The sequence below is a fragment of the Rattus norvegicus genome, chromosome 3 (assembly GCF_036323735.1).
Source record: "Rattus norvegicus strain BN/NHsdMcwi chromosome 3, GRCr8, whole genome shotgun sequence".
NCBI lineage: Eukaryota > Metazoa > Chordata > Mammalia > Rodentia > Muridae > Rattus > Rattus norvegicus.
In genome coordinates, this window is record NC_086021.1 from 29,567,643 (window position 1) to 29,579,180 (window position 11,538).

General features: G+C 56.1%; 2 protein-coding genes across 6 annotated transcripts; both read right to left on the minus strand.

Moving 5' to 3' along the window:
• Positions 1 to 398: 398 nt before the first annotated feature.
• Dnlz (DNL-type zinc finger) lies at positions 399 to 2,295 on the minus strand. Of its 3 annotated transcripts, none has more exons than NR_024073.2 (3): positions 1,796 to 2,178; positions 1,471 to 1,610; positions 399 to 675 (listed from the first exon to the last, which is right to left on the minus strand). NR_024073.2 is itself a non-coding variant. In NM_001130990.2 (3 exons), exons 1-3 carry the CDS (start codon positions 2,065 to 2,067, stop codon positions 522 to 524), a joined length of 522 nt encoding a protein of 173 aa, NP_001124462.1. In that variant the 5' UTR covers positions 2,068 to 2,178; the 3' UTR covers positions 399 to 521. The 3 variants fall into 3 exon arrangements, 2 of the variants coding, with proteins under 2 accessions (NP_001124462.1, XP_063139540.1); NM_001130990.2 differs by having other exon boundaries at positions 1,840 to 2,178; XM_063283470.1 differs by lacking the exon at positions 399 to 675 and having other exon boundaries at positions 1,486 to 1,610; positions 1,836 to 2,295.
• On the minus strand, positions 2,265 to 10,760 carry Card9 (caspase recruitment domain family, member 9). Of its 3 annotated transcripts, NM_022303.3 has the most exon segments (13): positions 2,265 to 2,493; positions 2,579 to 2,655; positions 3,075 to 3,148; positions 4,426 to 4,474; positions 4,885 to 4,926; positions 5,390 to 5,581; positions 6,732 to 6,857; positions 7,125 to 7,268; positions 7,404 to 7,583; positions 7,651 to 7,955; positions 8,741 to 8,878; positions 9,263 to 9,458; positions 10,543 to 10,760. In NM_022303.3, coding segments are annotated over 12 exon segments (1,611 nt in total). In that variant the 5' UTR covers positions 9,447 to 9,458; positions 10,543 to 10,760; the 3' UTR covers positions 2,265 to 2,393.
• Between the last annotated feature and the right edge of the window lie 778 nt (positions 10,761 to 11,538).

The following is an 11,538-nucleotide window of genomic DNA, read 5'->3' on the forward strand; positions in this document are numbered from 1 at the left end:
CACTCTCCTTCTAAGCCTCTCAGCAGCCTCTTTTGCTACAAAAACCAAGCCTCAGTGCTGGGCTGGACAGTTGCTCACACAACAGAAGCCACCAGTTGTGTGTGTGTGTGTGTGTGTGTGTGTGTGTGTGTGTGTGTGTGTGTGTGTGGTGGGAGGTGGTGGTGGTGGGGGGAGATGCAGGTAATAGAGGAGGAAGTAGAAAGATGCTCTGAGGAACAAAAACCGCCCAAGGCCACAGTCTAATTCAACTCCCAGATCCAGCACTACTTAGAAAGGAGAACCACTGCACAGGGACAGAGTGACTCCTCTGAAGAGGTGGACGGTCATGAGGCTGGGGCCTATAGCCACAGAGTTGTTCTGACTTCAGAAGAGAAAGACAGGAGTGCGGGCCCAGCACCTGGATTGACAGTTGTTTACTGACAGAGAACAGCAGGCTGGAGAGGCTCCAAGTGAAGGGGGAGACTTTTGGGAAGACTGGAGTCTGAAGTTGGAGGAGTCCACAGTTGCAAGAGTGTACGGGGTCAGCTCTGGTCCATCTTGCCGGGGTGAGTGGGATCTTCACCCCCTTCTGGGGTGGCAGGTGGTTCAGCCACCTCCAGAATCAGTTCCAAGGCACCGTCACCGCACACCCGGCGTACCTCCTCTCCTCTGGCTGCTAGGATCTCTTCAATGTTCCTATAAGACAGTAAGGGCAGCATCAGCCTTCCTCTGGGCTCCCTCAAGGGCATCCCATGGTCATCTTGGGCCTGGAACACATGTCCCAGCATCCAGGACACCAATACCTTGCAGGCACCTAATGGCACCTTCACCAAATGTGTCTGTTAACAAGTCCCACCTCAGAAGCCATCTATCCTGTACAGTGTACCACCAAGGGCCTTGGCCCTGCCTCTCACCAGGTAACAGCCACTAGGTAACGGCCATTCCTGCACTTCTGTCCTGTTCCTACCTATCAGAGCTGAGATTTCTCTGCAGCACAGGTCTAAGAGGTAAACCAGAGACCCAAGGCCTGCACACTCGTCACAGGCTATCTCCTCTGTGGCTCTGTCCTACTCCCGCCATTGATCCTTCCTCAGTGACCATCAGTCCTAGCCATAGACCAATCTCCTCCGAACTGACTCCTGGCTCTCCCCACTGCTCTCCCCAAGGTGAGAATACCAACTGAAGGCCAGTGCCAGTTCACAGTCTGACACATACCCTTCCATCTGCCCTGAGTTAGCAGAACACAAAAAGCCTCCACTAGAAAGTTATGAGGCCACTGGAGAGATCAGAGGTCAGGCAGCGAGAGCGGTAGAGCCACAGAACTAGTTTGCCATATTCGAGGCCGATTATAGTTTATCTAAAGTTCAAATTCAACCGCTTCCAGATCATCCACGTGGAGGAAGCTGGGCTATCCAGGTAGGAGAGGCGATGGACCCAGGCTCATAAAGGCACACAATCCTACAGTCTCCTACCCCTCCCAGCGGGCCTCACCTCTTCCCCTTCAGGTCAGAGAACCAGCTTAGGTTGTCTGCGATGATGTGGTGGTTCTGGCAACCAGGGCAAGTCACGATGACCACACCCTGGTGATAGGCCAACTTTGAGATGTGCTTGGATGACCGAGTCCCACAGACCTAGTTGGGTTAGAGAGGTGGTCAGGCAAGGTACACATAGGAAAGTCTCTCCCTAGGGCTAACTCCACCCGGAGGGACATCCTAGAAGGTCCTGACCCTCATAGATAGCTTCATTTCCTCCCAGCCCTTTTGTAAAGACCCCGCCCCCTCCCCGTCCGAAGGATACTTCTGCCGGAACCCTATACCTTCAGGAAACCAGCCAGCGCTGGGTGCTGCCGACCGCGCCCACCTTGCAGGTGTAGACGAGCTGGTAGTGGTCCGCTTTCACGCGCCCTAGCGCCGCCGCATGCTCTGATCCCGGCGCGGAGCTCGAGCTCCGCCAGCCCCAGGCCCAGCCCCGAAGTCTCTTCGCGGTTTTTAGGCGAGCCCCCAAATCCCAAAGCTGCCGCGGTCCGGAATCCCGGGTCCTCACACTACGAAGTAGTGTCGGCATGCGGCTCAGCGCTGTCCGCAACATGCCGTTCCAGGGCACCGTCACCACGACGATTCTTGGCCACCTCTTTTTGCACCGCCCCGTACAACTGAAGCTGTATCCGCCATTTTGGAAATGGGCGCAGCGGCCGGAAGCAGCTCTCTTCAGCTTCCATCCGCCACCGGCGCGCTGCATTCTGTCGCCCCCTGGTGTCACCCCGCTTGCACATCCAACCAACAGGCTCAGCTCAGAGGTCATTTTATTAGGCTGCATTTTTTTCTAATACTTGTACAACGTATGTGTAGCGTACAGTAAAAAAACCCGCAGCATCCCTTCACAATTACACAGACGCTCAGCCTCGGCGTGGTCCTCTAGGAGCCCTCGGTGTCGGTGTTGTCGCTGCCTGTCGTATTCCCGTGATCCCCTTCTCCCTGTCGCCAGCTGTTCTGCATCTTGCGGAGCGCCCGCTTCCTGTGGGACCCGCAGTGTGAGCAGGTTGTGAGCAGGTAAGCGTAGGTAATCCACCCGCCCAGCCGTCCTTCCTGCCGCCCCTCACCTGCGGTAGTTCTCGAAGCTCTCCTTGAGGCGCCGCCGCTCCTTCTCCGGGGGCTCGCTGCTGCTGGGCACCGTGTCCTGTAGAAGGAACGGTGCCAGCAGCTGGACAACAGGGCGGGCAGCTGGACACCGTGGCCTTACCACGGCAGCCCTGTTACTCCAGCAGGTGTGAAGCCAAGCTAGCTGGCCTTGGGGTCTACTGGACTCCGAGATAAGTGAACATGGGGCAATCACCCCTTTTCAGCCAGGCTGAGTGGAAGACTTCTTTGCAGTGAATGTCCTTACATTACTGCCTCCCTCCCCTGTCCAACCACCCTACATCTAGGGTTCTGTCCAAGAAGAGGGGCTCCAGTTAATGCACCAAACACTACCCACATGTTACACACCACATGCACTACAAAGACCTTGTGATCCCCAGCTGTGCAGGTGGAGTCACCCTCCTCCCCAGGATGAGCCATTTAGTCATCAGGGCTCTTGGGGACCCCGGTCAGCCTTACATGGGTCTGCGAAAGATGCTTCTTGTTCAGAACCACGAAGGGCTGCTCTGGGCTCTCCCTGTCTGCCAGGACACCTGAAAGGAAGAGCTGTGCTTACAGTGGCTCGCTTGCTGACATAGTCACCACCTTCCTCTGCTCACAGCCCAACTAGCACTGGCCTAGGCCAGTCTTCTGGACTGGGACCCTCACACCACATGAATCCAGTGGAGACTGCACTTCACAGATAGGAACAGGCTGAGCCCTTGGCTGCTACATCAACAGAGCTCCTACCATCACTCACCCATACCTCCCAAGCTGACTGTCACCAAACACAAGGACAGATGGGTAGGAAAGACTCCAGGTCCCCAGTCCATTAGCTTGGCAAAATTTTTGTGCCTAGTGGTTCCCATGGGTGGGGTAGGGGCAGCCTCAGTGTAGAGCAAGTACACCATATTAGTTACAAGAACGTTCATTCCGGGTGGTCAGAGCCAGCTTGCCCCAGGCCCTAGGCAGACCAAGGCTCAGGGCTCCAGGCAGAAGGTGTGCTGAGAGGGCTATGAATATCAAGAAACAGTTATATCCAGAGAGGACTCGGGGTATGAGAGCCCTGCCCCTTCCCCTCTCATTTTCATGGTGCCTAACTGCTGGTGTGCCTTCAAGAGAGCTGGCTACTCTTGCATTCTCCTCGTATGCCCATGTGGAGCTTGGTGGCCTCAGGTTGGGTCTTGGGGACTGCGGTGGGTGGCCCATGCTTCTCCATCTACACCTCTTGTTCCCCTTTTGCCTTTGGTTATAGCCTGGGGTAAGGCTGAGCTGAGGAAGTCTGTCTGACTTCTCACGAAAGCTCCCAGGGCTCCTCCCTGCACTAGACCCTCTCACCACCCACCCTCCGCTGCCCCAACTGCTGTCCCCCAACTGTTAGATCAGAGGAGTGGCCTGTCTGGCAGCCTGCTACTGTGGATAGCGCGGTCCCCACCTCCTTGCTTGCTACCCTGTCACATAGCGCTACCGTTCCCTTCCTCATTGAGCTCATCTGGATACTGGCTAGCATCTCCTTCTGCAGGAAGAAGGCTGGGAGGGAAAGATGCAGGATGGGGCGTCCACACTCACTGTCCTCTGAGCCACAGACCCTAAGATCTAAGACCCATGTTCAAACCAGATTCCTTATTCTCTAGGTGCGTGAGCCTAAGGGTCAGCCCTTTGCCACTGCCTCTCCTTGCCTCAGGGAGCATCGTCTTTGGTTGGAGCGGTGTGATTCTGAGACAAGGTAAGTCACACCGCTTTATGTGCTGAGGACGGGCTGGGGTTTAGGGAGGCCAGGAGACTGCAGCCTAGATGCCTCTGGCAGAACACGGCATCCCCACCTCCTCACCTTTGTCTGAGAGCTGGGCATCCTCCTCCAGGTCCTGAGGCAGTGAAAGCTTCCAGACAGAGACATGCCACCCAGTTAGGCCACAAGCCACCACTGCCCTTCCAGGACGAGGTGTGGCCCAGCCCCCGCCCGCTTGACTCTCGCTCCTCAGTTGACACAGCCATCACTGTCACCCCACTGCATAGAGATCCTCAGGGCCTCGGTCCCAGTCAGGCCAACAGGCAAAGGAAACCCTAGCATGAATGAAACCCTCTGCCCTGAGAGGACAGAAGATGGGCGCTGGTCTGTGCTTCACTTTGCTCACAAGCAATGGTGTGGAGTGTGGCTAGCACTCTTCCCTGTATCCAGCCCAAAACGAGAGAAAAGGGACAATCCAGTTTAAGAGCCACATGGGAGATGAGTGTGAGGTCAGGTGGAGGTTGAAGGACAGGGAGAGGCCCACTCTGTGTCCATACTCACCTCCTGGGAGTTCCTGGGGGAACTGTCTTCCAAGTCAGAGCTCTGTGGCCACAGAAAAGGGAGTTGGTCAGTGGGCGGTAGGGGCTCCAAGCACCTGGGCATGGGGCATGTAGGGCAAGATAAGAGCCCCCTCCAAGCTCCATCCTCTAGGGCAGCCCTGCACATATCTCTAGATATGCCCAGATATGTCTTTCTTAACACTACACTGCCAAGCCACCAGGTGACTCCCGGGGCAAGGCCACTGTCCTTGGAGTGGTGTGACTGACTGGGCCTTGGGTTATATTTATGGCTGTCACTTCACCATGAAGAGCTCTAAAGAGGAAAAATGGGATTCAGGAAGGCCAGGCATCTTCTGAGATCACAAGCAGAGCACCAGCCATTCCAGGCTAGGCCTGGGGATGCTTCTGGGCTGCATGGTCCCTCAGGAATCTTGCCTTGACCCCGCATTCTCCCCAGCTCCCGAATCGCCCAGACTGCCCTAGCTACAGCAGACACAGAGACCTACCAGGATGAGCATGTCCAATTGCTGCTGCTTGAGTCTGCCCTCAGCGGCCAGTAATCGGCTCTCGGTCTGGAACAGCTGCAGCTGCAACTCGTCGGCCTTCTCATCCAGTTCTCGAACCTGCTTTCGCAGCTTATCTTTGTCCTGAAAGCTTTGGGCACACTGTGCATGCAGCTCTTCCCTTGAGGTCATAGCCTGTAGGAATGGCCAAGGCCACACCCTCAGCAAGGGACCTTGGCTCTCATTTGGCAGTATAGGTCTTGGCCCCTACCAGAGGTCCTGGCGGGACATCAACCACCCTGCTGTGCTGCTGGAGTTGCTGAACTGGAGGGATTCTCAAAGCATTGGGGCTCGAAGTACAAGTGAACAAACACTGGGTGGAATAGGGCAGGCCCAGAACCTTAGCACTTGGGAGGCAGAAGCAGAATCAATAGTTCAATGCCATATCTGGAGGCAAGATTGGGTTGCATGAGACTTCGTCTCAGAAACAAAACAAAACAAAACAAAACAAAAAACACTGCAAAGAAACAGCCAAAAACCTCTGTGATTAACACACAAGTCAGTTCCTAGGAAGCCCAACTGAGAAGTCCTACATTCCCAGCAGACAGTGTGTGTGTGTGTGTGTGTGTGTGTGTGTGTGTGTGTTTCCGTCCCTCCTATGGGACATATTTTATAAATTCTGGATGTTGCTTGACATCAAAAGCAGGATCCATGGCTGTCCTTAAATGAACACAATGTGTGTTTTTTCTTTCTTATCCCAGGCTGGCCTCATATATACTAGGTAGCTGAGGATGGCCTTGAGTTTATGATTCTCTTGTCTTTACCCCTAAATGCTGGAACCGGCATGTACTACTAAACATGGCTTTTTGAGACAGGGTCTCACATTGGGCCCCAAACTGGCTTGGAACTCACTGTAAATCAGGCTGCCCTTAAATTCACAGTAATTATTTTGTCTCAACCTGCAAGTGCTGGGATTACAGGTGTGAGTGAGTCACCACTGCCCCTACCCGGGAACCACCACCAGCTCTTGTACCAAATGCTCCCCACCCCCAACCTATGCATCTGGCAGCTTCCTCTCCCCTACTGAAGTCTCCCTCCCACCTATCCCTCCCTATCCAGCACCGGGACTGCAGTGTTCTCCTGCTACATAAGCTCTTCCTTTGAGTAAGGTTAGACCTGACTGCATTTGTACGAGCAGCCCCAGGTTCTATCTTTCAACACTGCCAAGTTACCTTGAGCATAAATAAATAAAAAAAATGCTTTGGCCGCAGCAGCTCCAAAGGCTGCCACACCAATACCCCAGCACTGCTTGTTCTCAGTTTCTGAATGCAAGTGTGGCACCCACCTGGTCCCGCTCAATGGAGACTTCCTCCATCTGCTGCAGGATAGCCTCGATCCGGTCCTTGTACATCTTGGCATCCTTGCGCAAGGCCAGGCACTGCAGCTCGAACATCTCCTTTTCCTCCATGCACTACAGGAAGCACCGCTCAGCCTCACTCCCTCCCCTACCCGAGCTGGACAGACAACAGCCCCAGAGCACACAAGACCAGGCTGGCTGGGGTAATGAGGAAGACACTGGAGTCCCAGTCCACAGTAGGCTAACCTAAGCCCAAAGGGTGACCTTAGCTGTGGACACACCACCGTGTACTAGGAATTGATAAAGGGGAGACAGTGAGCTGTCCCAGACCCCACCATCCAGGATCCCAGTGGGCATTGCTTGCCTGCCCTGGCCTCTTACCCGGGTCCGGAGGGCCTCAGCCTGGCGGAGGTCCTTTCGTAGGGAGAAGATGGTGCTGGCCTGCTCCTGGTGTTCCTGCAGTGCCTGACGCCAGTCCTCCTCCAGCACCTGGATGTATGGGCTATTCCTGTGTAGCTTACCCTCCTGGAGGTGGCAGGGAACAATAAGCCTGGCTGAGGAGGCCCACAGTGCCACAGCCACTGCAGTTGTACCATCTGGTGTGCCCAGCTTCAAGCCCATGCAGATGCGAGGCCTGGTGTGCACCGGTGGTATTCCTACCTGCACGGAGACCTCCAGCTCCTGCACCCGGGCCTGCAACAAGTCCCTCTCCTGCTGCAGGTCCCACAGCAGCTCCTGGCTAGGCCGCTGCTCCATGGCGTGCCGGAGCTTCAGTGTGTGTTTGCGCTCCACCTTGCAGTCATCCTCTGCCTTCATGAGGCTGTGCCTGAGCTGGTCCACCTGCGGGTGGTCCAGTCAGCCACAGCCTCCTCCTGACCACCCCGCTGCCTGTGGAGTGAGCCATCACCTCAAGCTGCAGGTCACGGTTCCGCATGAGTGCTGCTCCCTTCTCTTCACTCAGGTGAGCCAGGCGCATGGCCAGGTCGTAGTTCTCATCCTTGCAGCGCTTCAGCTCGGCACTGCTCAGCTCACACTCCTCCTTGAGCCGCTGCACCCGCTCCTGGTGCTTGCGCAGGAGGCTGTCCTTTACCCTCAGCTCCTTGATGAAGTCATCCTTGGAGCTCAGAAGGGCCGTCAGGTCCTGAACCTTCTTCTGCAGCTTCATGACCTCTGTCATCAGCAGCTGCGTCAGGCCCGACTCCCCTGATGCGTCTGGGGACCATGCAGTGTCAGGTGGAGCTGTGGCTGTCACCTGCAGACCCTGTGCTCGTCCTTGTCTACAAGTGTGTGCTTGAAGACCAGCAGCTTGAGGGACAGAGGGAGCACTCCTGGCCTCCCAGAGGGTAGGATGGGTCCCTCAAGACTGAGTGTGCTCACTAGGCCCAGTCTGCCTTGCTGTCCCTCACAGGCGAACTGAGATTCTGACTCAAACACTCACATGCCAGGACTGCAGTCGGCCTTCTGTCTCCCCCCAGCCCCTGTTTTACGTGTTTATGTTGTATGTATGTAGTCCAGGCTGGCCTCTCACTCTGAGATCTGCTTGTCGCTGCCTCTGGAGTTAAAGGTTAAAGGTGTGTGTCATCATGCCTGCCCTCTGTTACTCTTACAGTGACCTTTGTGAGATGGATGAGAATTGATAGGGCTGTGGCTATTCCACCACGAGAGGACACCTCTGTCCCCTCTGGAAACTGTACGACTCTGCCCTTGGCTGACAACTGGGCCCTGCAGAAATGGCACTGCAGAGCGGTCACCACTTCAGTGGAATTTCTAGGCTGTGAGTAGGAGAAGCAGAGAAGGGCTCCCCTTCTGGAGACCAGCAGGGCCTCAGCAATCCAGGAAGGCCCTGCTCCCGAGAACCGGAGAGGCACCAGGGACCACTACCCTGATCTACATCAGAAGGCTCGTGTCAGACTTAGTCACTCCAGTGCAATCACAGGAGCCGGGGCCAAGTAGCACCGAGTCCACCCACAGCACCAACCCACACCTGTGCCTCTCACCGATGATCATGGAGAAGACACGCGCTGGCTCCTTGCCAGTGACTTTCCTGTATAACTGAGGGTAGTAGAGTTCCAGACTCTCAAGAAAGGCCACGTAGCCCTTGTGGCCTGTCCGCTGCAGGATGTCCAGGAGCACACCTTCAGGCAGAAGAGACAGAGTCAGGGCCCAGGGCTGGGTAGGTAGAGGCCCTTGGGGCTGGCTAGGATGGTTACTCTGGGTAGATAACCTAAGCTCTAGACACCCCCTTCCCTTCTGGGCCATTGCATAAGGCACCCTGCAGGTCTCAGTCTAGGTGGGACAGGGTGCTGTCTTTACTCTGGTGGCTCTGAGGATCTGAACAATGGTGGGGACTCCCTTCCCCCACTGGGCAGCAGCAGGTAGACATGACAAGAGGGGAGGAGGACCTCACTCATATCCTACATGGAGATGGAGCTGGGTGGGGCTGAGGTAGCAGACTCTGGCTGGCTGTCTTGTGGGGATGATGAGGGACTGGGCCCTGCTGGTATGGGAGCAGCCCTCACCCACTTTCCGCTTGCGGATGACCAGGTTGGGGTCACTGAGCACCTGCTCCTCATCATCGGGGTTCAGGACTTTGCACTGGCGCAGATAGGGTGTGATTCGTGAGGGGTCAATGACAGAGATTAGCTTCACCCGGAAGCTCTCCAGGGCACTCCAGCACTCGTCGTCATTTTCATAGTCTGACATGTCCTCTGTAGGCTGTGGTACAGTTGGGGAGAGCAGCTGAGGAAGTGCCCACCTTCTGTTCCCTGCTGGGCCTGGCGCAGTCAGCCTGACAGGACCCAGGCCTGGGAGTGCCAGGGCAGGGCTTTGGGCAGGGTCAGAAGGGACTCAGTCTAGGGAAATATACGGCTCAGTTTCATCTCCTCAGCTCCATGGAGAGTTTCTGAGGGGAAGCAGAGGTCCATAGGCAAGCCCCTCCTCAGGCCACCTGTTAAACCCACCTTCCCCAAGCTGCTGTCACCCCAAGCTTTCGTTGAGTCATGTGGATATGCAGGGAAGGGATGGGTTGGGGGTCTAAGAGAATAGCCCTTGTACAACAGGCCTGCTCTAGCTTCTGCCCTCTACCCTGGAGTGCCCTGGCACACCCTCAAGGTGGGAGCTTTTGCCCCTACTGGCCATCCTACATAGTACCTCCCTGGGTGGCGTGGACCCTGGCTGGCCAGTCTCCAGATTGGGACTAAGAGGGTCAGGTTGGTGGGAGGCTTTCTCACTCTGCCAGGGGGCCAGGCCTATGTGTGACTTCCTCATTCCCTGACAGGCTCCGAGTCCTTCAGGCCTTCCGTTGTAGCCAGTGATGCAACAGCCTGTGGCATGGTGCTATTCTGGGAGGGCAAGTAAGGGTTGGCCGTGGGAGCATGCCTGCCTCCCTGCTAGGCTGGGGTACACTGGACGTCTGCTGCGGCTTCCCTCCAGTTTTTCAGGTGCTAGGCAAGTCCTGTGCTTTTCTGCTGCCGGATGAGGCCTGGCCTCTGGCCACATGATGGGGATCAGTCAGGCCAGTTGAACATAGGGGCTTACTCGTGTGGAGCTGCATGTGGACAAGTGAAGCCTTTGTGAGTGGCTTCAGTGGACAGACATTTCTCTAAACCTTGGGCCCACTGCCTGCCATTCCAGCCCCACAGCCACATGGCCCAGCACTGGAGGACTATACTGCCATGGCCAGGGTTAATCAAATGAAGGGTGAGGGTGGAGGAGGCCACCTGCCTGTAGGTACTGCTGCTCCAGGGTCCCCAGCAGACTCACCACAGGCTTCCACCCACCTCCAGGAAGGTGAACTTACCTCAGGGTCCTGTGGGAGCCACCTGCCAGCTGGATGCTGCCTGGGCTATGGGCACTCCAGGAGCGAGCCTCTGGGAGTGTGGAGATGCTCCCTAACTGGAGAAGGGTGGAGCCATGAGGGAGGCTGTGCACTTCCTGATGTGTTCTGGTTGCTGCCACAAGCCAGCCAGTCCTCCCTGGGAGGGGGGGGGGGGCAGTCCCTGCTGGTCTACCTTCTGATTGGTCCATCCAGGAACAGGAGAGAGGGAAGTAGAAGTACTCTGGGAGCAGAGGAGCCCTCCCCGCCTGCTCATCTGAACTCGGACCTGGAGCCACAGAATCTGAAAATCTGGCGTTGTGGATGGGCGGTCTAAGGCCCTCCTGGATCCAGGCTTCTGAAAGCCGCTCTTCCCTCATGGCCGCCCATATCCTCACCTGCCGTCTGAGGACGGTGGTGCAGGGTAGGTGCAGCAGGACAATCCACGGGCTGTAGGCAGCTAGAGTCCTCCGTGAACTGCGTGCCCCAGCCTGAGATGGGCGTGGGGACCTGCTAGCCCTGACCAGCCAGTGTAGCTGTTAGACAGGTGCTGCTGCCTAGTCTTCGAGAGGAGTTGAAGCAAAAGCTGAGTGGGAAGGCTGGGAGACCTACAAAGAGCAGAGCCCAACCAGCCCCGTCTTTCGTGGCTTACTGCCCTTCTGTTGCTCCTGTGGGGACAGTGACCTTGGACCATACTTCTAAAAGCAGCAGTCAGGAGTCCTCTTTGGCCTGGGTGGGGTTGGGAGTGGCATTGCTAGGGACTGTGCCTTGCTGGGTTTCCAGGATGGCAAAGAGGGGTCCACGGCTTTGCAGTTACTCCAGGAAGGAGATCACAAGGCCTCCATAGTGGAGTTTGTTCCCCAAACAGTAAAAATACAGATCATGGTGTTTTCTTAAAAGTGTTAATAAAATGGGAAGCTCTTGCCCATAAATCTGAGGTAGAAATCAATCGGATAGCTGAAAAAACCCCAGTACTCCAGA